The sequence below is a fragment of the Miniopterus natalensis genome, chromosome 5 (genome assembly GCF_054644295.1).
Source record: "Miniopterus natalensis isolate mMinNat1 chromosome 5, mMinNat1.hap1, whole genome shotgun sequence".
Taxonomy (NCBI): Eukaryota; Metazoa; Chordata; class Mammalia; order Chiroptera; family Miniopteridae; genus Miniopterus; species Miniopterus natalensis.
This window is the reverse complement of record NC_142085.1, coordinates 70,729,346-70,756,910: the sequence shown is the minus strand read 5'-3', so window position 1 is coordinate 70,756,910 and position 27,565 is coordinate 70,729,346. Positions and strand designations below refer to the sequence as shown.

Sequence of the window (27,565 nt, the reverse complement as noted above, 5' to 3'; positions counted from 1 at the left end):
GCTGACTTCTAAGGTGACTACAGTTATACAATACACTCTCATTTGCTACAGAGAGATTATATTTACTGGATCTATCATATGCCAACCACAATGTCAGGCATTTTATACACATTAGCTTATTTCCTTCTCCCAATAAATAGATATTTAAGATGAGGGTACAGAGGCTTCGAGAAGTTACATAGTAAATATTAGAACCAAAAATGCAAGCTGAGTCCAAGCCCCTTATATCCAAAACCCCTGCTTTCAGCACTGAGAATTTGGGGCTCTTTTTAGTTTCTTTACCAAAAGCATCAGAAGCTTATGGATAAAAGCTATTAGACAGGGCTAACTTCATTACACAGAAGGCAATTATCTATAGGAAGGGATTTATCAGATGCCCTGAAAAAGTTTTACTTGTCTGAAATTCCTCCCTCAGAGACTATTTTGGGATAAGTCATTACCATGGTTTAATTTATTCTGTTATTTTACTACAAATACTTCCTAAGAGCACATGGGATAATTCAGTCTTGTTAAAATGCAAATGCCTCAGAAAGGGGTAGCATACAAAAAATTTTAAATATTAACTAAAACCTTTACACACATGATTTCCAATCCTTTTATTACATGGTCCCCAGAAATAAGGCACAAGGACAGGTCACATCACCTGGCTTGGCAGGGCATCAAAGTAAAGTTCACAGCAACCAGTGACTACACTAGGGGCTGGGAAAAAGCCTTTGACCTGCGTACTCCAATGAAATTTATGCAGCATTTGATCACAGAACCCGGGCAAACTCTAAGAAGGTCTGAGAACAGCAACAAAGGAAAGAGAGTTACCATAAAGCCTACAAATAAATAAAAGGAATCAGGGAGGTAAGATAGAATAGTAACTATGAGCATTTGCTCTAATAGCTCCTATACTTAATTTTAGAAACATAAACCTCTTGGGTGTACATTATTTAATAAAGGGAAAGCCTAATCTTTAGTGACTATGGTTAAATGTTTTATATCGCACATTATTGCTGCTACCGCAATATTACCCACAGAAATCTGATGCGCAGTGCAGTTCTCGGCTTAAATGGCACCACGGCTTCCAAAAGGGGGCAGCACGTAGTGAGCGGCCTGGTCCCAGCCTCCTGCCGGCTCTGAGCCCCGCAACATGCCTGGAGGACTGTAACTGAGAACTGCCCCAAACTACTAGCTTTCAGCCACTTCCTCTCTTAAATGGGGCATTGGGAAGCTATAGTTTTCCAAATGATCCTGGCATTGTACCTGGCACACAGTAAGCAGCCAGTAAATGAAAAAGAAGAGGAGGAGGTCCTCAGAGCATCCTGGAGGAGTAGAGAGGAGAGGAGGGGGAACCACAAAAAGAAGAAAAACCGCATCATATCTGTAATATTTATTTCCTCGACCTTTAACGCTAAGGGAAAAATGGGGGGAAATGTATAAACTTTCAAGATCAGGGTAATTTAACCCCTTCTTAAATATGAGGAACTGAGGCCCAGAGTTGTTAGCAACTTGCACAGTGCCAGACAGCATATTACAGCAGACTTTTTTGTCACCCAGGTCTCTGCACTCCCAGTCCTGTGTCTTCCTACAGTAAAGACTGCATGCCGAGGGACAGACCATATGCTTTCAACAGGCGGCAGCAGAGCTCGGGTCCTGCTGCATCCCCTGTGTACAAACACATTTCTACATACAAGGGAGGCAAATGAATGGCGGTGTCCACTGATGGGAGGTTCCCCATCACACATTTCTTGGGGCCCAAGCTGTGGCGTCTAAGTGAGAACCTGTTAAAATGTTTCTCTGGTACATTCAGTAACCAAAGTTCTTTATAGGTTACAACATTAAACAGAGACATTCCAAATTCTGTCCTCTCCTACGCTGATTTATACTGGAAGTTCTCTCATACTTATAACAGGAAATGGGTATCATTCTCTTCATTAACAAACATTTAGAACATGCCTCCTCTGTGTAAGACACTATGTTAGGGTCTGGTGCTATGAAAGAGATTATACGCCATGGGTCCTGCATATTAGGCGCTTGAAACCTATGTCATAAGACAGAGCACACATATGAAAGATAACTTCAAATTTTTTGTTTGTTGATTTGAGAGAGAGATTTGTTGTTCTACTCATTTATGCATTCACTAGTTGCTTCTTGTGTCCTGACAGTGACTGAACCAACAACCTTGGTGTATCAGGAGGATGCTCTAACCAACCGAGGTACCTAGCCAGGGCCACAAAGTCAGTGTTTTTAAGCACAAAAGAGAAGAGCAAAGTGTAAGGCTATAGGATTTCTAGGACACCTTCTGGAGAACTGGAAAATCTAAATACAGAGTTCCTTGAGTCTAGTAACAACCACCATGGTAATTAAGGTTCAAAAATTTAAGTATTCACCAGACATGAAATTAACACTCCTTACCTCAATTTATATGTTACCGTTAAACTACCAAATTCCAAATCATGAGAAACAAACTGTGTTGAGATTTGACTCATATTATTAAATGAATGCTATAAATAGTCCTGGTGACATCCCAAGCAAAAAGACTATATTGGAACATATTTCATACATTAAAGTAAAATATGTATGTGTTGTTAAAACACAAATGTATAAAATTAGAATGTGTCATTAAAATGTATACTAATACCATTTTTTTCCTTAGCATCACAGATATTAGGGCTAGGAAGTAACTGAGTTGTCAGTGTAGCCATTCATTAGCTGTCCCGTTCTTCCTGCACACATCCCTAGCAGTGACTTCTCACCCTGCGCTTGGATCCGCCCAGTGACTGGAAACTGACTGCCTCACAGGCGGGGTGGGGCACCTTTGGACCCACCTACTTCACCTACTTCATCCTCATAAAAGCAAGGTACTTCAAAACGGGAAAGTTTGCAGCAGGAAGAACAAGTGAAATGTTTTCTAATTAGTTATAGAGGTGTCTCTTTAGTTATTAAGTTTTCTTTGGAGGTGTATTTAATAAGATTGATAAGATCAGAAAGCCTGTGCAACATGCAACAACATTCCTGTTCAGGGACAGTCCCTTCAGGAAGTACACTGTGAGAAATTAGGCAATTTAAAGGAACAGTGCTATATAAGAATTCAGCAAAAACTACACTGGGGATGATCTACAACATTTGTGAATCCTAGGATATACACAGCAATATTTAATGCTAAATATGTTCCTTTGTAGCAGTAAAGAGCTTAATCTTCCAAGAAACATGCATTTATTGTCAGTACATTCAAATTATTGTGGCAAAAAGCATATAGTTTGAGAAAAATGTTCAACTGCTGGATTTAAACAAAAAGGGTCTAGCTGCTTTGTGCTGCATGAATTGAAAAATAAACCATGTATTTGACTATCCACCCCATTATCAAGATTTCTGGCTATGCATACAATTAACTTTCCACATAAATTTAGGCCCCTGCACAACTAGTTGATTAAAAAATCACTTTGTTTGCTATCAATAGATTAAAACAGTAGCAATAAAATGAAAATACTAATGAAGCAATAAAATGAAAATACTTGATATCTACCACCACCACCAAGGGCGACAACCGAATCAAACGGCAGAGGGAAGGGAGCGGGGTCACTTGATCCTTACCACCTGGCCAGCTGGGCACCTCCCTTCTGTAGCTCTGCAGGACTGTAGACGACTCACCTGTGTTTTGAGAATGACATCCACAAATTTAAACTTTCACCACAAACTCATTTAATCCTCTATAATTTGAGGGCCCATCACCCTTTCCGGCGGAATCAGCAGGGCGTAGGCACTGGCACTTGCGTGCTCTGTCCCTAGTAGGTCCTCACTGAGCGTGTGGCTCAGAGCAGGCTAATGAGGCTAGTGGGTGGGGACCCAAAGATGAGTAAGGCCCAGGAGGTTACTGTACATCCAGTAGCAAGATCAGAAAAATGCTGGGCCCTCCCAGATGTTTACTATGGATTCTTATACACGTTATGAACACAACTTACAGGATGGATATCTACCACTGGTGCTAATTAACATGTTTCTTGAGGCATGCTAGCTAATGAATCCTCTGCCACTTTTTTTTCAAATCCCCTTTGTAAGTTCTTTTAGACATATATGATCAGCAATGTAGCAGTGCCTGGCAGAGAAGCCTTTCTTTAGGCCATCCTATTGCACAGAAATTAAACACAGTATCAGAAAACAGCTGATGGTGTGTGTGAATGGAGTGCGGAGTAGATCAGGAGCAAAAAAAAACGGTGAAGCAATGACAAAAATAAAAAACAGATGATGGGGAGAGAGTGAGGAGGAACAGGGGACCAGTGGGGTGAGTGAGAGGAAAGGGCGTGCAAACGCATTGACTGCTAACTGTAATTTGCGCTGCTGGACTGGGACTTCACTTCAGACAGTATCCTGTCTTCATTTTCTTTTTAAATTTTTGGAACTTGAGAAAACAAACCCAAAAAGTAATATATACCACTTCCTGCCCACCAATATTAAGAAGCACTGTGTATAAAATGCAAAACTGCACTGCAAGGATCCCAAAGAAGCCAGAAGAGAGCAAATGCCTCATTGAAGTGACACTTGACTTCCCTGAGAGCCAAGGAGACTGCTTACAGACAGCGAAGAGGAACAATGAAGGAAAGCAGAAGTCCCAGCGAAAACCTGGAGCAGGGGAACAGGAAGTGGAGAAGGGTGGGAAAGAATGCCCTGTCCTGTCTGTCCATGCCAAGGGTTTTCAGATAGGCACAGTCCTTCAGGAAGGAATCAGTCAACCAAAACCCTCTGAACCGTAAATAAATCATTCTGACAAACCTCTGAAAAGTTTCAGGCTGCCAAACGAATGCCAATGCTCGTTGCTAGAAAATGAATGGTTTTCTTGTAAAGTCTTTTCGGGTTTTAAGATCAGCATCATCACATACTGCACAGTATCATTTTCATAAGTAAAATTTAGAGCACAGCCATTGGCTCTTGTTAATAATCAGATGCTCCAAAGACTCCCAAAATTTATTCCAGCACTCACAGAAGATTTCTTGCAAAAACTGGTTTATTTCCCCAGTGAATAGGTATGGGATATGCATTAATTTTTTTAAAACCTATCCCTGGTTAGTTTCCTGAGGAGCAAGCAGCAGGAAATATAAGTCAGATATGGACCTTTGAGCACCTGAACCAGATATCACAAGTTTCTATAGACAGATTTAAGTGTATTTAAATAAAGCACTGACATGATAGAAATGTGGCTGCAGATTTAGTAACTGCAACTATGAATATTTTATTGAAAAAGAAGTAAAAATTCAATATTTTGGGGCAACTAGCATAAGGCTAATTCTATTCAGCACACTAATTAAAATATTAGTACTGTATTTAGCAAAGCTAATATGTAAGGGAATACATATAAGCCAGTAAGGAAAAAAATTTCAATGCAAATGTTATCACTTTAAGTTCTCTTTTCTGGGCCATAAGCAAATGTGGAATCTGCCTGACATTCATTTAAAAATATTTGGTGAGGTTTCTGCTGGAAGCAAAGTGCATCACTTGTTTGGAGCAGCCTTACAGTTACCCATGAACAAAGCAGAAGATACAGGAAAATATCTGCAAATGCATGTCATTTTAGAGCCAGCTTTACTTCTCTATATGCTATCATTGAGCATTGCTCTGAAAACATCCCAATTTCAGACAAGCAAAATGAAGCCTGGCTTATACAATACATCAAATGATAGACAGTGATTTCAAGAAACTCAAAACTAAACTCTGACTCTAGACAGTGTGATAAAAATGAGCTGTAAGGCTACTAACAGACGAATATCAAAGATGAGTTTTCAGTATTTTACATTTAACCCAGCCTATTTATTGAGTTAGTGCACTTTTACAGTTAATTATTCACTACACACCCTCCAAATCTTTTAAGAAAAACACAGGGAAAATCACAGCTGATTATTCTATCTTTTGCACAAGAAAAAAAACCCAAAACCACCTCTAGAAGACGGCCACGCAGAACAGGCAGGCACTCAGGATTCTGCACAGCGCAAGTCACTTACTGATCTTTTCCTCGTCTCTGGAGAAAGGGAAGCAGCAGAGCTGGCCCATGGCACTGGTGCCGTCTTTCCTTCCCGGTGCTCTCCCCGGGCCCCCCGAATGGGAAATGCAGCTGACACCCAGCTCTGTGAGCAGCCCTGCCCGCTGCGCTCCCGGAGCCGTGCAGGAGCCTGCGAGCCAGCGCTCAGCCCACAGCCCACAGCCGGGAGAAGGGGCCGCAGGGAGCAGGAAGGCTCCACCCCGTCCTCCCGCTCCGGGACTGGCATTCACTGCAAGAAGTGGTCACATGCGCGACGAAGCCCACAGAACAGAGCTCTGGCCCCCGGCAAGTGCCACGTGTGCCCTGCGGGTCTCTGTGAGTGCCCACAGGAAAGGTGATGAAGCACAGCCCGCCCCAGCCCTTCTCCTGCAGACGAGCACGGTAAAGACACGGGGAACGCCAAAGGGAAAAACATTTTCTGTCTGCTGCTTGAAGAGGAAGAGCTAGCTTTCTTCCCCAGATTTTAGTTTCTTTGTTTTACGAATGGGGAACCTGACACCGCAGAACGCTGACAACACAACTTGAACGAAGTTCCATAAACTACATAACAAACGGCAGAAATGACAGGGAAAATGGGGGGAAATGGGAATAGGGATTGTTATCTGCACTTGACGGCATACCTTTTAAGTTAAATATCTGCTTTCTGAACCACTGCTTTGTTCCCCTATTACGGCATTAATCAATACTATAAATTTTGAAATAGTAGCATCAACTATGTCAATAGCCCAGAAAATTGAGACCCATTACTGAGAAAAGATCAGGAATAAGAGCATCTTTCTCATTTAAATCACAAGGTGGTTAAGGAAGTCAAGGGCAGCAAAACAACTTCAAGGCATGACATATTTTGAGCTTCATGACACGAGATCAGTGATTTCATGCACTTGTTCAAAATCTGTTATCTTGCAGAGGGAACAGCCTTACTTGATGACACTGTAAGAATGAAAGGCTGTTCTTAGTGCCAGAAGTACCATCCGAATTCTTCCTTTACTCCTCTGATCCTAGGTAGGCACACACACCTACCTACCAGGAGCTGGCAGGAGAGGGCAATGAACAATAATGAAAACTTCCAAAGTTCTGCATGCAGCACGGACTTTCATACTCGGCATGCAGCATGGACTTCATACTCTGAATGCAGTATGTGCAATCATACTCTGCATGCAGCATGTACAATCGTACTCTGCATGCTGCATGTACTTTCATACTCTGCATGCAGCATGTACAATCATACTCTGCGTGCTGCATGTACAATCATACTCTGCGTGCTGCATGTACAATCATACTCTGCGTGCTGCATGTACAATCATACTCTGCGTGCTGCATGTACAATCGTACTCTGAGTGCTGCATGTACAATCGTACTCTGAATGCAGCATGTACAATCGTACTCTGCGTGCTGCATGTACAATCATACTCTGCGTGCTGCATGTACAATCGTACTCTGAGTGCTGCATGTACAATCGTACTCTGAGTGCTGCATGTACAATCATACTCTGAATGCAGCATGTACAATCGTACTCTGCATGCTGCATGTACTTTTCATTCTTTTCAGACACCTAGCCCAGGATTTCCAAGAATGGTCTTCACATTGCATAGTTTGGATTTTTTTTTAAAGATAATTCATTAAATATACAATTAAATGTGATTTCATTTCTATATATTTCATGTAAGTTTTCATATAAATAAATTTCCAACTCAAAAAAAATGAGAAAATTATGTGTCTGTAGCTTTCACTTTAGAAACAAACCATATATATATATTAGGAATACTGGTGAAAAAATTTGATTTTTTTTACTGTCCATCTATGCGCCCCCTCAAATATAAATAGAGACATTCAGGACTTAGAAAGTAGCCATCATTTACCCAATTATTTGGGAATACAACAGTATGTAACTTACTTAAATAGTAAAATAGATAAGCCCCTCCTCACATTTCCCTGTCTCACAAAAACAATCAAGAAGTGAGTCGAATAAGAATAAGTGCTAACGTCTTCCAGGCACATACTGTATGATATGTCAGGCACTTGCTAAGTGCTTTTACATGTACTCATTCATTTAATCACCACTTAGCTTTATGAGCGAGGTACTATTACCATCCCCATTTTACAGATGAATAAATTTGAGCTCAGAAAAGTAACTGCGCTAAAATCTCTCAGAGTATATGACAATAATGGGATTTGAACTCAATTTGGCCACATAAACCCTAAGCATATGATCCCAGAGTTCTGTATTATTAAACACAACTTATGTGTGTCATCAGGTATATACTTTATAAAACAGCATACTACAATTTCAGAAAAATGTGCAGAAAAGTAGTTATTTAACCAAGCTCTACTGTAGTATGTTTTAAATATCTTGGTTTCTCAAATTTGATACCAAATCCCTTTATGAGTGCTCCTAGAGTAATATGTTCCTATTTTAAAACAAAGGACACAAACACAGATCCCTCTTGGAGCTGGGCCAACACTGCTGTCTGATGCATGGAGAGACACTATGTATGGAGCACAGAGATACCAGAATGGCCCCCAGAAAGCATTCACCTTCCAGGGAAACAGCAATGTATACCATTCACAAGTCATCCCCAAGGATGTTGACGGGGTTTTATTAGAGAATTAACAAATGCCTTTCAGTGATACACAGAGATCTACCATAACTTAAAGAAGATTTTTAAAAAAAGGTTAGCCCCAATGAGTAAAAATAGCTGGTATGATATCATGATGTTCATAAATTTAAAAGCCTAACCTTTGCATGCTTCTTTTCTCACAGGCGCTGGCTATGATAAATTATGGTTAGGACAGTTGCCTGTATCTACTATAGTGTTTAAATTTTTATTATAATGGTTAATATGGCAGGAATAAAATTTAAAAGCATGCGGGGGTGGCAGCTGCCTCTTCTCCATATACTCTGAAATAACAACTCTGATTATTGTCTCTAGTGGGAAAAAATAACTCTTACCTATCACCAAATCTCTATTCTGTATGTCACTGGTTGGCATTATTTTCTACCCAAAACTGAATACATATATATTTGGACTTCTGAGCAACCTTGCTGTAAAAGTCTGACTCAGATAAAGAACAAATCTCACTGTAAGATTCTGATTTTATACAACTGTACAGATTACCAACTCTACTGAGACCTCTAATTCATTAATTAAAGGAAATCTGAGTTTGACAACTATGGAAACACATGAGAAAGAAAAGGAAAATTAATTAATGTCCCTTTATTCAAAAGAGTAGGAAGAAAGAGGACTTTAAATCATGAAGTGTAAAGAAAGGGGAAAATATTGCTTTATCCCTCCAGGTTTTGGAGCCAAGCCTCGGGAGAATGCCTTTAAGCACAAAAGAGACACTTTAGGAAGATTTCAAGATACAGCAGGATGCACACTTAATGAAAACTGCAATGCCAAGAAATGTCACAGTTTCAGTGAAAACATACGGAAGTTCAACAAGTGCTTGACAATTTATGGAAACACAACTTATGAAAATTGGGACATTTTAGAATATAGCCCAATTTTTTATGCTGACATCAGTTTACCAACAGACAAACAATGATTCTGGGCCTGAAGAAGGCTGGATGGACATACCCAATACTGTATTCTATTTAAGTATGTTCTTTTAAAACCAAATTTCAAGTCTCAATAGTCAATCCACAATAAGCGTTTATTTATCACCCAGACCCAACAGCTGCCCTTCCATGATTTCGCCACGGCTGCATCTTCACAGCCATTTTGTAACCTAAGGGTAATATTCTAAAACTACCTCATTAAATACTAATATTTGAAAGCTGTTCTTACAAGTGTCTGTAAGGAAAAGAGGCTGAAAAAAATCATAACTGAAAACTTTAAGAATTATCTGTAAATCTCACCATTAAAGTCCTGTTTTTAACTACCAGGGAAAATAATCTTGGTCTATAAAATTTGGGAGCCAAGAATCTTTTTTCTTTTCTTTTTTTTACCATTATTCCTACATTAGTCATATTTTCAACAAAGACTTCTTCTCTTTGCAGTGCTTTAGTTGTTTTCCTCTAAAACTAAAAGTTATAAGTATTTGTATTTGAAATTGCCATATGCTATACAATTTCAGTATGTAATTGGAAAGAGACCTGTGTTTTTTTCCTATAGAACACATGGAGAAAAACCTAACGTGCCCTACACAGTTAAGTGCATTTGGAAAGGGGCAGAAACAAGCAGATAACCCCACCTCCGAAAGAGATCCACAGTGGCAATGCATAAGTCTGCCAATGCATTCCTGCTTACAGCCAATTTTCAATGCCTCCTCCATGCTTATTATTCAGTCAGTTCTTCCCTGTGTGTGGACCAAGCTTAGCCAATGCTGGAGTTGAAGACATTTCCAGAACTGGTGAGAAATAAATTAGGGAAGAGAATGCATGCCCCTGCTTGGGGAACAGAAAGCAGCAGAGCTCTTGAGACAAGGCTGGGAGAAGGGCTGACAAGTTACATTGTCTCTTTGGACACCTCGAATTTATATTATACCATTTTATCAATCCAATTTGATTCAAGGGACAATTTATTAAACACTCAATTTGTGCTTACGTGATAATTAAATCAGCTCCTGGGGTGAAGTGAGCTCTTGGGTCGAGATGTCCAGCCAGAGTAGGTGAGAAAGCCAGGGCCAAAGGAGGGGAGGCGGCGGACACTTGGAGGCAGCCTCTAGGATGCAGGACATTCGCACTGTGGCAAATCCCACAGGGCAGTTTCATTAAGGCAACGCAGAAACGTGAGCGCAAGGGCCAGAACAGTCATCTTTTCCAGGCTGTTCAGTCCTGCTTTTTATAGTCTGTCCTTTTCAAGCATTAGCAATAAAATCACCAAAACTGACATGACTTAGTTACTAAAGGAGAAGTTAAACATTTTGGATGTTAAAACCTATTAAAACACATACACACACACACACACACACACACCCCAAAGAATACACTGATCTGCTGGCCAGTGTTTGTATCACCTGACATGGCTGATTTCTTATTTAAGAGCCTTTCAGAGAGAAAGCAGTATCTTCACAGAAAGAAAAAAATATACTTCAGAAATGCCATAGGACCCAATGAGTATATTTTATTTGTAGTTTGACACTATAAACAACATAAAATTTGGTTCTACAGTCCCTAATGTATTGGGGTTTTTCACAGGTCCTAGTTACTCTTTACGTGCAATATCCTCAATATGTAGTTAGCTCTGAAAGTGGTCCACTATTTGACCTTGGGCAAGACAAAAGTCAGTCACAGTTCCTGCTGTGTAAAGGATTTGAAGATGTCAAATAAAAAGTGCTTTAATAACTCAGTGCATCATTATTAAAGCTTTTTTCCCTCTAATAACACTTAAAGGGATAAGAAAGTAAGAGAGCATCCCCAAGATAATAAAAAGAAAATTCACTTATACTAAATGAAATGCAGTTAAATCAAGATTGGCTTTGGCAGGTCTCAGATTCTGTCATGATCCACCATGTCCTGGGCTGAGATTCTTCTGATACACTATGTCAGTGTTCATTCTGTTTATGGGCACTTCTAACAACATCTGGTAACTATCAGCACTGTTGTTTAAATACCCATAAACCCAAAGTACTGAGTTTGTTTTTTATTAGTAAGTTTCTTATTTCACATCTGAAAAGTCTATCTGACATTAAAAAAATGTCATCACTATAATCTGAGATAGAGTGGTTCCAGGATTGGTTAATTCAGTGGTTTAACGAGATCATCAAGACTCACCTTTTTAGTCTCCCTTACTCAGCATGCGTGCTCACCTGGCGTGCCCCACGGTGGCTACTAAGTCTGGGTACATACGTATATCCAAAAACTTCCTATTAAAAAATGGCATTCTCTTCCCTACAATCTCTGTGTATCAGCAAGAAAGCTGTTCCCTGAGGTCCCAAGCAGACTTCCCCTCACAGATCAGAATGGGGTCACATGCCACTTCCTAAACTAATCACTGGCCAGAAGAATGGACCCAATCACCTGCTGGCTAAAGCGGGTCCCAGATGCCCTAAAGCCCACTGCCTCCAGGGAAGGGAGGGGACTCTGCCAGCAGGGAAGAAAGGAAAGAGAATGGACTCAACAGGCAAAACACTAGTGTCCGCTGGAGTTTTGTATTTACCTTCCTTTTAACAAAAATGTGGTATCTACTGTTTGGTCAATTAAAATGAAGCAAGTGATTGAAAAGGTCTATAAATAATTTCATATAGCGAAAAAAAAGAAAAAGCCCTAAAAAGTAAACCACTGAAAAAGAGTGTCATGCTAATAAATTAAATAAAATAATAAAATAAAATAAAATAAGATAAACGATCATATATGGATAAATGAACGCCACACATAAACACCCTCCTTGCTAACTGCACAGCAGGACAAGCCACAAAACTGCGAGCCACCCTCCCTGAACCTTGTTATGCTGAGGCTGGCTTCCTATACGGGAGCTTTTGCTTTGGTAAGAGCTGTTAAGCGATGAAAATATATTTCGCAGCTGTGGTTCCCTGGTATGGAACATAAAGCCTGTGAAGATCTAATGCAGTTTCCTTTCCTCATGGCCAGAATCAAGACAAAGTATTCACCTGAATATCTTAGCCACTAGAAGAGCAAATAAAGCCACAATTCACGAACTGGCAATACGTCCTTATCTCATCAAAGGATCTTTATGGGTTAATGAAAAAAGACAGAGAACTCAAACTTCATAAAGGGAAATAATGTATACTCTGTGTTTCTTTAACCCTCATGATCCTGTTTTTACCAGAACAAGTTTCTCTGTACATCAAGTAAATTTGGATAGTAAAGGAAAATTTTTATGTCATTGCTGTCCAGATCCCATAGACCAACAAGAAACAATAAATGGACGTCATATTTACTTAAATAATTTCCACAACCTTTTATCTCTATCCTAGTCCCATTGTTTAAGGTCTCCTTCCTTCCTCTACAATGGTTATCTCAGGTAACTAGCTGCAAAACTAGTCTGCAGTCCCAGGTTGCCCAGGTACCCCTCAGCTACCTCATTCACACCCACCCACGGCCTAAAGCCACCGAATCCCATACCTACCTCTTGAATATATCATCTATGCCCCAGACCTCCCTCCTGGACCTCACTTGATTGGGCCACAAGTGCTTTACTGTCTCTAAAATCGAACTCATCATCTTCTTGTCAAAATCTGTTTTCTTCTATCCTCTGCGGGTGTAGGGCACTGCCATCCGCTAGCTGTCTGAAGCCCACACCTGGGAGCCATCCTAGAATTATCCCGTCTTTCATAACCCACCCTACCCCTGAAAACACTGATTCTCCTGCCTCCCCAGATCTGCAGTGCACCCCTGCTTCTCAGCGCCTGCGCATGCTAACCGCAGGCAGCGATCAGGACCTGCCTCGACTAGCGCCCGGCCTTCTCGCTCTTGCTGATTCAGTGTCCCGTTCCCTCTCCACCACCGTGCGTTTATACTACTGGTAGAGTGACCTTTCTAAAGTACAAATCTGATTGTGACATTTTAAACTCCAAAATTTTTTATGGCTCCTATTCCCTACAAAATAAGATCTGAATTAAAAATAAGACCTGAATGACAAGTAATTCATGTGCAGAGTGAATTACTTACACTCCTCTGAGTATCTACACAGCCTGAAAAGCACCTCCCTTTTTCTTGTCTCCCTCCCCACATTCTCCTTTTAGCTCAAACCTTACCTCTTCTGTGCAGCCTTTCCTGACAATCCCAGGCCGAAGTATAACTACCCTCACTTGGTTCCCATCAACTTAATTACAGTCATTATCACTTAAATTGTAATTGTTTGCATGATTTCCCACTAGAAATTAAACTCTTTGAGAGTATGGTCTGTGCTGGCCCATCTTTGATCTTCAATATTCAGACAGCATAACGCTTGGCACTTGGTGACTTCAATAAATATCTGTTCAGTAAATTGCACAAATAAATTATAACAACCATAAAAAGACTAAGGAAGTTTTACAGTGAAGGAGTCTTTATGTGCACAGCTAGCAGCTCTTCAAATGCCCTGAGGGAGTTAGGAATGAACTGATAGCTCAGGCAACACTGATGAATCCCAAGTTGGCTCTGCCAGGGTGTGACAACCAAGAGCCATTTACTCACTATAGTCAGCCTCTCCTTCCAATCCCTATTTTAAGAGTAAATATATAACAAAAGAAGAATACAGTGGAATAGATTTTCAGACAGAGCTAGACAATGAGAATTTTATTACTTCTTTTCCAATTAATCAGCAAGTCTAGCTTTGGCAAAAAACTAAAATACAACAATTTAACACAAAATAGAGAACATGTGAATCATAATGATGGAAGAAACCATGAAGTCACTCAGACCTCCAGGTCAGATGACCTCATAAAGGGCACTCTCTCTTCCTCCTTAAAAATAAAGGCATTTCACAAATCCTTTAACACCTTGTTCCAGGGTTTAACAATCTTTCCGAGTCCAAAGTTTTTCCTCATTCCTAGAATAGTGTACTGCTAGTAAAGATTAAGAAGAAATTTACTTTTTATAAATACTAACCCTTCCTTAAGTCAGTCTTTGGCCTTCTCTGTCCTGGTCCTGAGAATTCTACATACAGTTTGAAATAAAAACAGCAATAAAAATGGGCACTAGTGAGTGAACACTGAGTATGTGTCAGCATGATGCTAAGTGCTTTTCGGGCATTATCTCATTCCGTTCTCACATTTTTATGAGGTAACCACCATTATTAGCCCTACCCTATGGGTATGGGGTCCTTAAGTAATGTGCACAAGGTTGCCTAGTTGAGAAGTGGCAGCGGCCATCAGAACAGGTCTGTCTGTCTGTCTGTTCTGGGTCATGGCTTGTCTCTCTCCAGTACACTCTCTCTCCCCTATTCTGCATCCTGTCCAATTCCTCTGTGCCTCACAAAAATAAAAAGGAATTTAATGAGTTTCAGATGTTTGTCTCTGGTGATTTCGCCACATTATCAAATTAATTCTTTAGATAACACTACGTTAAATAGATTTACCAAATTTATTGTCATCCCCCCCCCCCCGCAAAAGTAGAGCTTTTATCTTCACCACTGTATTTATATACATAGATCATATACAGGGTGGGGCAAAAGTCCGTTTATAGCTGTTTGTATGGCAAATAATACAATAATTAATAAATAATACAAGAATAAACTGTTAGGTGTACTCACAACTGTAAACCAACTTTTGCCCACCCGTATATATATATTATTATATATACATATTTTTATTTTTGAAATGCACCAATGTTGATCACATGCCAATTTACAGAAAACATTAAGAATAATGTAAATCTATATAAAGCTGAAATGGGCATTTTGATGTTAGAGAAGTAAGAATACTGTTCCAATAAGTATTCTAATACAACTAGTACAGCTATTAATATTAATAACTAACATGTTTATAACACTATTTGTCAGGCACTGTGCTTGGTACTTTTAAAAAATTAATAAGCATTTTTAGTGTAGTGAAAACAATGTATTCAGAGCAATTAGGCAATACGATGGGCTAGTTAGCCATAACCGGCAACTGGAAGGGTCTTCTAACACTAATTAGTTATATCTTAATGGGTTTGTTTGACCACAGACTCTGCACTCCAATCATTTCATTCATGTAGTTCATTTTTCTTGTTATTTGGAATTCAATATCGACTGTATAGTCAACAAATAACTATATATGGTGTCAGATGGGTACTAGACTTACTGGGTGATCACTTTGTAAGGTACATAAACATCTAATCACTATGTTGTTCACCTAAAACTAATACAATATTGTATGTCAACTGTAATTGAAAAATAAATTAAAAAAATAAAATAAGCATACATCTGGGGAAAAATTACTTTCATGTTTTCCAAAATAAACTTAAAGTTGAAGGCTCTACAAAAAAATCATAAAATAACAAATTATTACTGCATCATTCTAACAGCAGTGCTTAATTTGTCTGAGAGTTAAAATGACCACATAGCACGGCCCCTTTAATATGCAGGGTTCCTAAGGCATCTAATATAAATCATAAGGTTTGAAACCAGGCCAACAGATGGTTGAATTTTCAAAATAGTCTGAGCCACAGCTGCCACTTTGTATTAGCATCCAGATTAATAGCTGATACACCAGTTAAAACATAGTGAGCCATCACTAAGATTAATTTTCTCACTTACTTAATCTGAAGCTTCCTCTAACTCAAACAGATATCAGAAATAAGCTGAGGGTTCCAATTGTGAATTTCTTTTCATTTATATAGGGGCATATAACAACGAAATTTCAAACACTTTCTTCTTACAAGACCTGATTCATCAAAAAAACATTTAAGAAGAGGACAATTAGATTACAAAAAGGAACAAGACTGGCATTTGAAATATCATATTTTAACATGTCCAAAGCTCTGCTTTTCAAAAAGCATTATGCTTTCCAGGTAGGATGACATACGTCCCAATTAAACCAGGATAGTCTTGGTTTTCTTTCATCCCAGCATAGTACACCTATAAGTATACCATTTGAATGACAAATTATATGGTCACTCGGTTTCTGTGTCATAAAGTAAATAATGAAACACCTTCTACTGAGTTCTTCTTAAATTACTGGATGATTCTGAACTGAGAAAATTTGCAACTGCTAAAGTTTTCAAGTGAAAAAAAGTCCAGTTTCCTCAGATTATAAGCTATTTCCCTCTTTTAACATGCTTGAAATAGATTCATCTTAATTGCTCTAAGTCAGCGATTTTCAACTGGTGCACCGCAAGAATTTTTAAAACATGCAGTACCTGGCTATTTAGTCAGAGGCACCGACCTCTTTTCTCTTACACTGTCAAATAAAAAATGACAACAGCCAACACAACAACAGCCGGCGGGTATGAATGATCAAAATTACACCTATTTTTTTTGTGTGTGTCAGATAGGCCAAAAATATATTTTTTGGCGTGTCACAGAATTTTAGTAATTAGCTTGTGTGCCATGGGATGATCAAGGTTGAAAATCGCTGGTCTAAGTAGAGATGAAATTTTCTGAATCATCTCCCTGACAGCCTATGCAACCACAACAACAAAAGAGAAAATCTTGGCTCTGTCCACCACAAAAAACACATTTGTAAACTATAAAATATCAATTTCATATAATAATTCTTTTACTTTTTTTATGTTTTTATTGATTTCAGGGAGAGGAAGGAAGAGGGAGAGAGAGTTAGAAGCATCAATGATGAGAGAGTCATCAGTCAGCTGCCTCCTGCAAGCCCCCTGCTGGGGATCGAGCCGAAACCTGGGCTTGTGCCCTGATGGGGAATCCAACAGTGACCTCCAGGTCCACTGGTCAATGCTCAACTTCTGCACCATGCCGGCGGGGCAATAATGCTTTTTATTTATTTTTACTTATTTATTTATTTTTTACTCCTACCCAAGGATATACCTTCCATTGCTTTTCAGAGAGGGGGAGGGGGAGCGCCAAACTAGCCAGGGTGCTATAACGCTTTTTAAATAAGTCATTTCATACATACATGCTACTGTCGGTCTGGCGTATTTTTGTACTTGTTACATTTTAACCACAAAATGAATGTTGGATGGAAATTAAAGAGAGATAGAGAAAAAATTAAGGAGAGAGGAATGAAAACAATTTATATTTTATAGAAAGATAGCTGAGTAACCATCAAAATTAATTTGTTGGGGGAAAAAAGGTTGGAAATATTGATCAAAATGAATTTTGGAGAATGTCTGAGGATTAAATTGTTTCATGATCTCCTTGGACCATGAAATAAAGCACCAATTCTTACATGTTTTGGCCTCAGGACTGCTTTACACTCTTAAAAATTACTGAAAATCTCTCCCTCCAATAAGAATTTTTATTTATGTGGGGTTATATTTATCAGTATTACTGCATTAGAAATTAAAACCGAATTTTAAAATTTTTATTTATTAATTCATTTCAAAATATCAATAAGCCCATTATAAGTAAAATATTGTCATAAATAATGTTTGTAATAAAATCTATATTTTTAATTTAAAAATTTTATAGTGAGAAGTATGGCATTAATTTACATTTTCACAATTTTCTTTTATTGTCTGGCTTAAAGACAACCTTATCCTTATATCTGATTCTGCATTCAATCCTGCCTTACATAAACATATACTTCAAAGAAAGAAGAGTAGCCCATTTAGATAATTGTGAATATTCTTTTATGATACTATACCAAAAGTCAACAAATTATAGTTTCTTAAAGTTTAGTTACAGTGTGGAATCTTAAAACCTATTCAATGAACTTTTCATACTCTTTACAGTCAAATCTTTTGGTCTATCCTGAACTTTTCATGGAACTTTTATTCATACATGTCTTTTATAATAACATGTATTAGTCATTTTAAAAATAATGATTCACTGAGTTATGCAGATCTTCCATATTTTGACACATATCATTATACATCATCAAAACAACAACAACCACATTCATTAATATCACTCCATCTATTAGGGAAGTCTTTAAGTATGGGCTGCAAAAGAGCACAAATACGCTTCTAGGGGTAATGAAACTGTTCAGCATCTAGATGGTGATGGCTTCACAGGTGAATACATATGTTAAAAACTCATCAAGCTGTACACTTTAAATATGTGCAGGTTTTTATATGTCATACCTCAAGAAAGTAAAAATAGTAATGAGAGACATAAAAACAAACTGGGAAAACAGAGTTCATTTTTCTATTCTTTGTTCTCTTGTGTAAAATTTTTCTATAATAAAAAGTAAAAAAAGTCATTAAGTTTTAGGAAACTGTCAAACTCATGGTAATAGATTAGAGTTCTCCAAAATTCTTGTTTTGCCTGAAAGCTTGAATTTTATCTTTAGCTGTAACTAATGCCAGTTGTCCTTGATGTGACAGGTTTATTTATTTTTAAGAAAATATCTGTCAGACACAAGTGTGAAAATGATAGTGTGTCCATCAGTCACCCTTCAAAAAAAGAAAATGGCATTCCATAAAAGAAAGTGGCTACTTTATCTTGCAGTTTAACCAATCACACAAATGCTTTTTCCTGAGTCAACTTCCTACGTCAATATGCAGAAGTGTTCATGCTCACTTCCCATTTATTACACAGGATATAAAAGACACATTCTCAAAGGTTGAGATAAAATACAATTAATAATTTACTACTCAGCAAAAACATTCTTATATAAAATTGACTTTAAAAAATTTTTTAATCGCAACTGCCTTGATTCATACTGGCCATGCACAATTTTACTCACCATTGCTTTTGCATCATCCGTGTAAATGTTAACCCAATGGAAAGGCAAATAATGTCTTAATATTATTATAAAAATTGTTTTGCCCTCACAAACCCCTAAAAGTATCTCAGGAATTGTCAGGGATCCATAAACCAAACTTTGAGAACTAGTGAACAAAAACATATTTTAAAAGAATTTAAAACCCAACAAAAGTATAGTCTTATAAATTATTAGAATATTAAATCATTCAGAGAATTATATTTTTCTACAGCAAAAAGTAAATGATTCACATGACAATAACTGACATTCAAGCACATATCTATTGCCAATACTTCTACCTACTAAGTAGGCCTTTACATAAGCATATGGCATTTAAGCAATACAAACATTTTCAAATTAAACATTTTTTAAATGTATTATTTATCAATGATCTAATGCAAGTTAAGATTTAACGATTCTAGAAAGCTCAAAGATTTTTGTCCTAGCTATGCCTCTCATCCAATGAAGAAAAAATGTTGACTTCTTTCTCCCTCCAGCACTTCCTGCCGCATCAACCAGTGGGTCAATTATTCTGACAGTATTCTTTTCCATAAAGAAGACCTCCATGCCTACACAATAAAATTAGGCAAGATCCAGAGCTTTTGGAACTCTGCCATGCCCCTAATGGTAAAGGAGCACTGAAGATTAGGACACCAAAGTCAGACCGAGGTCTCCCCAGATGCAACCCCAAAAGTCCTTTCCTTTTGGATGAACCACCACCTAGATATAACTACTGGAAATCACTGGATGAACCATGAGAAGCATTTTAAGACTGACAGGATTGGTCTAAGGTATCCAGGTCTCTTAAAGATGATTCTCAAAAAGCAGAGACATCTGGATAGTATAAATTCAGACTCAACTCACAATTCTCCAAAGAATTTCAGCCCATAAAGTCTGGTATCTTGGTCTGATCTGTTTGGCTTTGGATACAGACTGAATGGACTATAGCTGTGATGGCTCTAACTTACCTGACTGTGAATGAGCCTTTTCCTCTTCTATCACCATATCTGTGCAGGCCTGTTTGCTTCTATTTGCCTCTGTGCTACAGTCTTGAAGGTCTTACCTTTAGGATCCAATCCTGTCATTATGTTGAGTATTAAACTTCACCCACTTTTTATCTCACATCTATCTACTCAGTCTCCCTTACTACATATTCACTGCCTCAGTATGTGTGACTGTGCCCCTCTCCTTTTCTACCTCCCTCACCAACGCCACAAACACACAAACCAAGCAACCTCCTCTGTGTGGCTTCCTCCACTAACTAGACAGTAGGCTCCATCACTACAGTCTTTGTAGTGCGCCTCCTATCACTAATACTGCTCCTACCCTGCCTCCCAGTCCATTGCTCTCTACCCCTGTAAATCATACCTATTGCTCCCAGAAAGTGTCCTTTCTCTACCATCCATCTTTCTGCTCCTCAATCTCATCCTATTTATCCAAACTCTGGCGCTCACCAACCCCACAGTCTCACAGAAGGTAAAATTATAAGCTTCTTCCACTGTATCCTTTACCAAAGCCCATTATTGTTATGGACAAAGCTCTATTCATCTACTCCTCTTCTGTCTCTATTTCTCAGGTGTAATCTTAGCTGCCCGGTGGCTCTATATCACTCTTAAGGATATATGTCTTACACTTCTCTGTATTTCATGGTACCCAAGAGAGGAGTATACACATTGTATATGCTCAATATATTAAATTAATGATGAATTATTATTAAACAAAAAAAGATTGGTGTTCCCAGAAAACCAATGTTCCCACCTCTGCCTGCAGAAATTATCAAGAAATACACTGGCCTGCAAAAGAAATGCCTTCTAGACCTTTCCAAATTCCCCACTGCCCCCTATAAGATATGACTGACAGCTGAAAGTAAACTTGTCTTTGCAAGCACTGAATTGCTCATCAAGCTTGCAAAGGATGTCATTTAGTCAACGACCTTCCCTAAGGAAATATAAATGGAACATAGCTGCCTGAGAAAAATTAATTCATGCAACTCCAGTAAGTAGCTCACAGAAGACAGCTTTCACCATCCTAGAAGACTTGAACCATATTTCATTCCTGATTTTCCTCCCTTTTTGGGGTTTGGGGAGTGGAGATTTGAATTACAGCTGTTTAATGCAATTAGGTTTGTAAAGAGTTATAGCCCAATATTAAGTAGGCATAACATCACCCAAAGTTTTGATTATGAGAGAACCAGAATGTAGTACCATTCCTTGTGTCTAAAAGTGTGAATGTTACCTCTACATCCTAGCGAACTCCCCTAACACTCCATATAAAGGTACAGATGGCAGAAGAGGAGGAAAATGCCCAGCATGGAAATGTTAAGCAGGCACAGGGACCAGCAACAGCTGGCGGGGGGGACAGTGCCCTCAGGAGTCAAGCAGGTACGGTGAACAGGTAAGCAAATTTTATAAGAAAAACAACAGAGTAAGGGGGAATTATAAAAGGCAGCTACTTTTAAGGTAAATGTGCCTACCACCGCATCCAGGAAATCACTGCCATGCAAGAATGTGGGGCCAGATGGTTCAGAAGGTGGCAGAAACCCAGATTTTTTTACATAAAATTACCCCACTATTGGCAAGTTATTCAAATTAGACAGAAAACACACACACACACACACACACCGGGGGGTAAAAACCAACCCTGTGCAAATCAAATATAACATGAAAGACTCCTAATCTGTGATCTTTGGAAAACAAACTAAATTGGAAGGGTATAAAAAAATTATTAAAATATATTCCGAAAACTAAATCCCTACTTCATACCCACTTTTAGTAACTGGGTTTCTATGTTAATCCTGTGTCTGAGTACTTATATTAATGATCATTAACAGGGAGATTAAAAGCTCAAATGAAAAAAGAATTAGAAAAAAATATAAATATGCATCTGTATCTGTGAACAAGAAAAGAGCCACATACCAAACCTGACAATCTCGGGGAAGGCTTGCATGGCAGGCCTTACAAACTCACAGACTAAAAGTAACCATGTGGGATGGTCTGAACATAAAAACACCTAACTAAAAGCGAGTCATGGCAGAGAGTCACGTCCCAGGCCTGCAGCTTCCTAGACAAAGGTCAACCTTTACCTTAACTAAGCCTGTCCATTGTCTTTTTGCATCTAAAATAACATACCTTTTAAATGTCAGGTAATCTCCTTTTCCAGGCCCCTCAGGGCACAACCATAGCTGAGTAGTGACCACTGAACCTGAACCCCTCATTGTTGCCCACATACCATCTATAAGTGCTATAAATGTTAATTAGTAACTATCCTGAACCCCCAATGTAAAAAAACTATGTCTTTCTGTTTTGCTTTTGATCTAATCCTAGGGATTTTCTTGCTTTGCTTTCTCCCATCTCCTTAATCTACCACCAATGAATTTCATGTAACCCTCCTTACATCTCCTCCTCTAATGTATAAAACAAGCTGCAAAGCTGACATTCTCTGGAGCATTTTCTCAATCTATTGAGATTTTGCTTCCCAGAAATTGTCATCAGTTTGGCTCAGGTAAACTCATAAAAATCTCTACAGGTTTGGACATTTCTTATGGCAACTTATCAAGTCTTTGGTTTGGAGATGACTCGAGTCACAATAATTTAAAAAAATCAAAGTTTAAAACATTGAATATAAAAAATAACTTGTGACCAAAATTAAAAGCAAAATAAAATCTGGAAAATATTGGAAGGAAAAATGGCAAAGCGCTAATTTTCTTTACTCTTTATAGAAAAAACTCACAAATTTGTGAACTTTAACTCTGCAGACAAGGATGGTTTGCTGTTGTTAGCTTCTAACCCAGTTCAGAGCAGCGCACCCTATGGGACCATGGCACACATGTCCAAACCACACATGAGGTTATGAGGTGGAAAGCATGCACATGAGCCCTCGAAAAAACTTAAAAAGCACCAGAGGAAATGGAATGCCAAAAAGACCCAAAATATAGAATAATTCATACTCAAGGAACTAAATATTTTAAAAATACGAAAAGAATGTTAAAAATTAACTACACTGAGCCCAGCTGGTGTTGCTCAGTGGTTGAGAGTCAATCCATAAACCAAAAGGTCACCAGTTCGATTCCCGGTCAGGGCACATGCCCGGGTTGCAGGTTTGATCCCCAGCAGAGGACGTGCAGGAGGCGGCCTATTGATGTTTCTCTCTCTCTATCCCTCTCCCTTCTTCTCTGTCTAAAAGTCAATAAAAACATATTTTTTAAATGAACTATACTGAAATCCAAGAGAAAAATGAAGGAATAGCATCCACGGAGCAAAAACAGAAGAGGAAAACATGAAAAAGAATCAATTGGAAATGAAGCATATAGTTGATGATATTAAAAAAAAAAAAAAAACAACACAAAGAAAACACAAGATGCCCTAAATTACATACAGTTGAAAAGAAAATTGGGTGATTTGGAACCTACCACTCTCCAAGAATGTACCATTAACAAATTAAGAGATAGGAAATTGCAAACCTAATAAATTCTTTCCTCAGAAAAGTCACATATGCACCTACACAGTTTTAAACAATTTCAGAAGGTTCCCAGAGTCATTGAAACCCAACTTCTACCCTAGAATTCTGATTACAAAATATCTTAAGATCATTCTATTAATATATACAATAAATACTGCTTGAAGGTTCTGGAAACAGACATTAAATTTGTTAGGATCAAGTCAAAGAAAAGCCAAACCAATGTAAACTGATTACATATGATCAAAAAATGAAATTCACAAAGAAAGTGTGCCAAATCCTGGTAAGTATTGTTTCAAAACTCAGGTAAGATTGAGAAATCAATAATTATCCATAGCAAATAAAAGAACTCTAGTGTGTATTAAACTTGATTAATTTTAACATAATTATCATTTTAGATGCAGATATTATTCTTAAATATGACTGAAAAAGAATGTTTGTAATGGGCAAAAAATTTTTTTTTAAATAATGTTAAATAATCGGTACTGGGATATAAGATTGGTGGAGTTTGAAAGAAGCTAAATTGCTTTGAATTTGAAGAGTGTGATATAAAGAAACCTAAGGGGGGGGAAAAAAATCTAGAGAAATTGCCTATAATTGGGGGAATTTTAGAAACTAAGCTGGAAAAGAGCAATCGAAGAAAAAATTCAGTGGCTAAACATAGGGATTTGGGGTGAGCTGAGCAGAGTTGTCTAGTGGCGATGTAGGTGAAGCGTGCTATAAACTGTATAATGCAGTCCCACGATATCTTCAGTAAAGTCCACATATTGCTTTTTGTTTGTTTATTTTTTTAAATGACAGTGGGAATAGGAGAGGCAATGAAGTACATAATTCTCCTTAAAGGTTGGCCTAAAGTAATTATAGAGAAGTCATGGAAAGCAAGCCAAAATCTGTACTACACAAGAAGGATTTAAATTTGCCTTTTACAATGAATCTAAACAGGAGGTTTGGTCCTCATCAAAACTTCAGTAGAAGACAGCTCTGAAAACATGAAAGAGATTCTGAAACCAAAAATATATTCCTTAAAATAGGTTTGAAATATTTTAGAACATAAAATTCAAACAATATGCTGAGTATCTTCTGTTTTAAGTAGCTAAAATCTCTGGAAGGTAAAATGATGAATTCTCTGAAGATCTCTAGTGAGAATTTGGAAATAAAATCATGCCTCTTGAACATTTTTTAAAGTGTTTTAATAAACGTCAGCATTAAGATCCTTTCAGGGCATATATCTCCATAGGTTTTCTTCAAACTGAAGCATAGAGAAATTATCTTGGTGGAAGACTTTGAAATATTTAGAGTCATGTATGTATCTTCTTTGAGTATTTTCATGGTAGGCTGTCTTGAAGTTCACAGTTTCATAAGACTCGTGCTTGGTTTCAAATAGTAAATTTGAATCACAACAGATCAGGCTCCTCTGAAATACACTCATGTTGTAAACAATGGGGAAAGATCTGTTCTGGTTTTAAAAAAAATCTTCATTTGATGTACACATTTTCCACTTGGAAACACAAGTGTATCTGAGTCTGTCTCATCACACCCATATCCCTGATAAGATACTAGAGCATTTATGTATGGGTATTTGTTTCCCCTCAAAATATGTTTCCTTTAGAGAAGAAATTGAAGGACGAGTTTTCAGTTTTTGCAGGCCACCTACAAAGGCTTTCCCACAGTGAAACTTTATGTACTAGAACATTCTATTCCTAATTAAAAGCAGCAAACATGAAAATGCCTGGTGTAGAATGGTGTAGTCATGTAGGCCTTCACTGGAGAAAATGCTTTCTTCATGTTCATGAAATAAAATTAAACTGAAATGCAATCTGAATCAACATTTTAAGACTTCATTATAATTATCTTTAGGGCACAAAAGTAGAAAAACTGTGTGTACCAAAATCTTGACTGATATATATGAATACTAAATATGTTCTACAAAATTTTCAATGTCATATTCCCAAAACACATATTTAGAAAAATGTGTCATTGAGAAAAACATACAATTGGTCCTAAATATTTGCCAAAATAAGGCTAAAGAAATCAAAAGTAAAAATGTGAAGAAGAAAAAATTAAAATAATAAATAATTTTCCAAAGGCACTCACCAATCACAATTGAAGACTCACAGTGATAGTAACCATCACTTTGCTTTTTCTTCAGCATGGAGCAAAGATCAATGCGGTGGACCAATTCTTCTCCAAATCTGTGATTGATAAATTTTTCATAGAACTTGGGGTCTATTTTTTTCACTCCCTTGAAATGACAAAACAAAATCACAACAATCAATCATTTCATCTAGGCAGTCAGTTCATATTTACATCACTTTCCTAAAATCTGACATTACCTTTTGGTACACAGTACTGCCTATAGGAATTTGAAAATAGATACCACAAAATTGTTATAAAGCTCTTTTTAAAATCTGTTTGTCTAGGATGAGTTGTATTTAAAAATCATTAAAGAGTGTTGTGTTTAAATCTGGCAACATGCATAACTCCATACACTTTAAGCTTCAGAAATAATGAAGTCTATCAAGTTGAAATTTGAGATATCAAGGACAGAGTAATTATCTCCAACAACAAAGGAGAAATGGATGAATTTTGAAAAGTGATATGGACCATACCATTTTGTAGTATACAACAGTTTTAATAAGATGGATGCAATATTTAAACTCTTTTGTAAGAATCATATGAAAGACGATTTGAGGTTTTTTGAGTTGGGGGAGGGCATCAGTTTTAAGCAATTCCAAGTTCTTCTCTACCTACCCCTCCCTCTTCTCAGTGTCTTTCATAGCAGAAGGAGGGCTGGTTGAAAAATTACAGTGGGATGCCTTAATACTGCTGTAGTTTCCCAAAACAGGAAAGAATATATTCCCCTCTCCTTACAAATGGTCCTGCACCTAGTCTCACGGTCCCAAAACACAGTCTGTAAGATGAAGGTACAATACAGGGCAAGCTTACTGGCTGACCATGTGTGAACTTTTCCTTTTAATTTGTAATATTTTTTTAATATGTCTTTATTGATTTCAGAAAGAGGAAGGGAGAGGGAGAGAGAGAAACATCAATGACGAGCGAGTCATTGATCGGCTGCCTCCTGCATGCCCCCTGCTGGGGATCCAGCCCGCAACCTGGGCATGGGCCCTGACAGGGAATCCAACTGGGATCTCCTGGATCATAGGTCAATGCTCAACCTCTGAGCTAGGCAATTTATAATATTTTTAATATTATCTTGGCAATACCTGTCATGTGTTAAAAGTTAGAAAACATGAAGAAACTAGAAAGAGAGAAAAATCACAACTCTATTTATATAAAATACATTATCAACACTGGAGTGTATATCCTTCAAATCTTTTCTATGCATATATATTGTTTTCAGATTACACTTATACAAATCATTTTCTCAAGTAAGAAATAAGGGAAACATAAGACAGACTCTAGTCTATTAGGCAAATTAATTTAATTTTAGCAAAAGTAGGTACCAACTATTTTGCAAGAATTGTTCACAGATGACTCCCAACATGAACCTTAAGGTGTTAATTTTTACTAGAGAGTAAAATGGAATTAACTCTTTAACTCAATTTAGAGAGAGCACTGTGGTTCAAAGAGGCATGAGTCCTAGCAGGCAATGAAATTACAAGCAATTATCAGAAAACATCTTTAACAACAAAGTATATAAAAACAGACAATCTGCTTTATCTGATATATAATATTAGCATGCTCTTTGTTCTCCAGGGAATTTTTGTTTGGCAATATATTTCTTTTTTTTAGGCTCTTTATCCCATGTCAATACATTTCTTTTCTAATGAAATATATCTGAATTAGTCTCCCCATCCAGCTGTAGCAGGTAGTATTTCTCTTTCATAATAAAAGAAAGGAGTAGCAGTCTAAGAAAATAAATGAGTACAT

General features: G+C 37.8%; 1 protein-coding gene across 4 annotated transcripts in view; it reads right to left on the bottom strand.

Moving 5' to 3' along the window:
* AKAP7 (A-kinase anchoring protein 7) overlaps positions 1-27,565 on the bottom strand; it is a 97,040-nt gene that overhangs the window by 14,293 nt on the left and 55,182 nt on the right. For 2 of the 4 annotated variants that reach the window (XM_087817624.1, XM_087817623.1), the window contains exons 7-8: positions 25,769-25,916; positions 3,580-3,636 (exon numbers count right to left, since the gene is read on the bottom strand). In XM_087817624.1, coding sequence (XP_087673750.1) covers positions 3,580-3,636; positions 25,769-25,916 — 205 coding nt within the window. The remainder of the gene's footprint in view (positions 1-3,579; positions 3,637-25,768; positions 25,917-27,565) is intronic. The other 2 variants (XM_087817622.1, XM_087817621.1) reach the window with 1 other exon arrangement.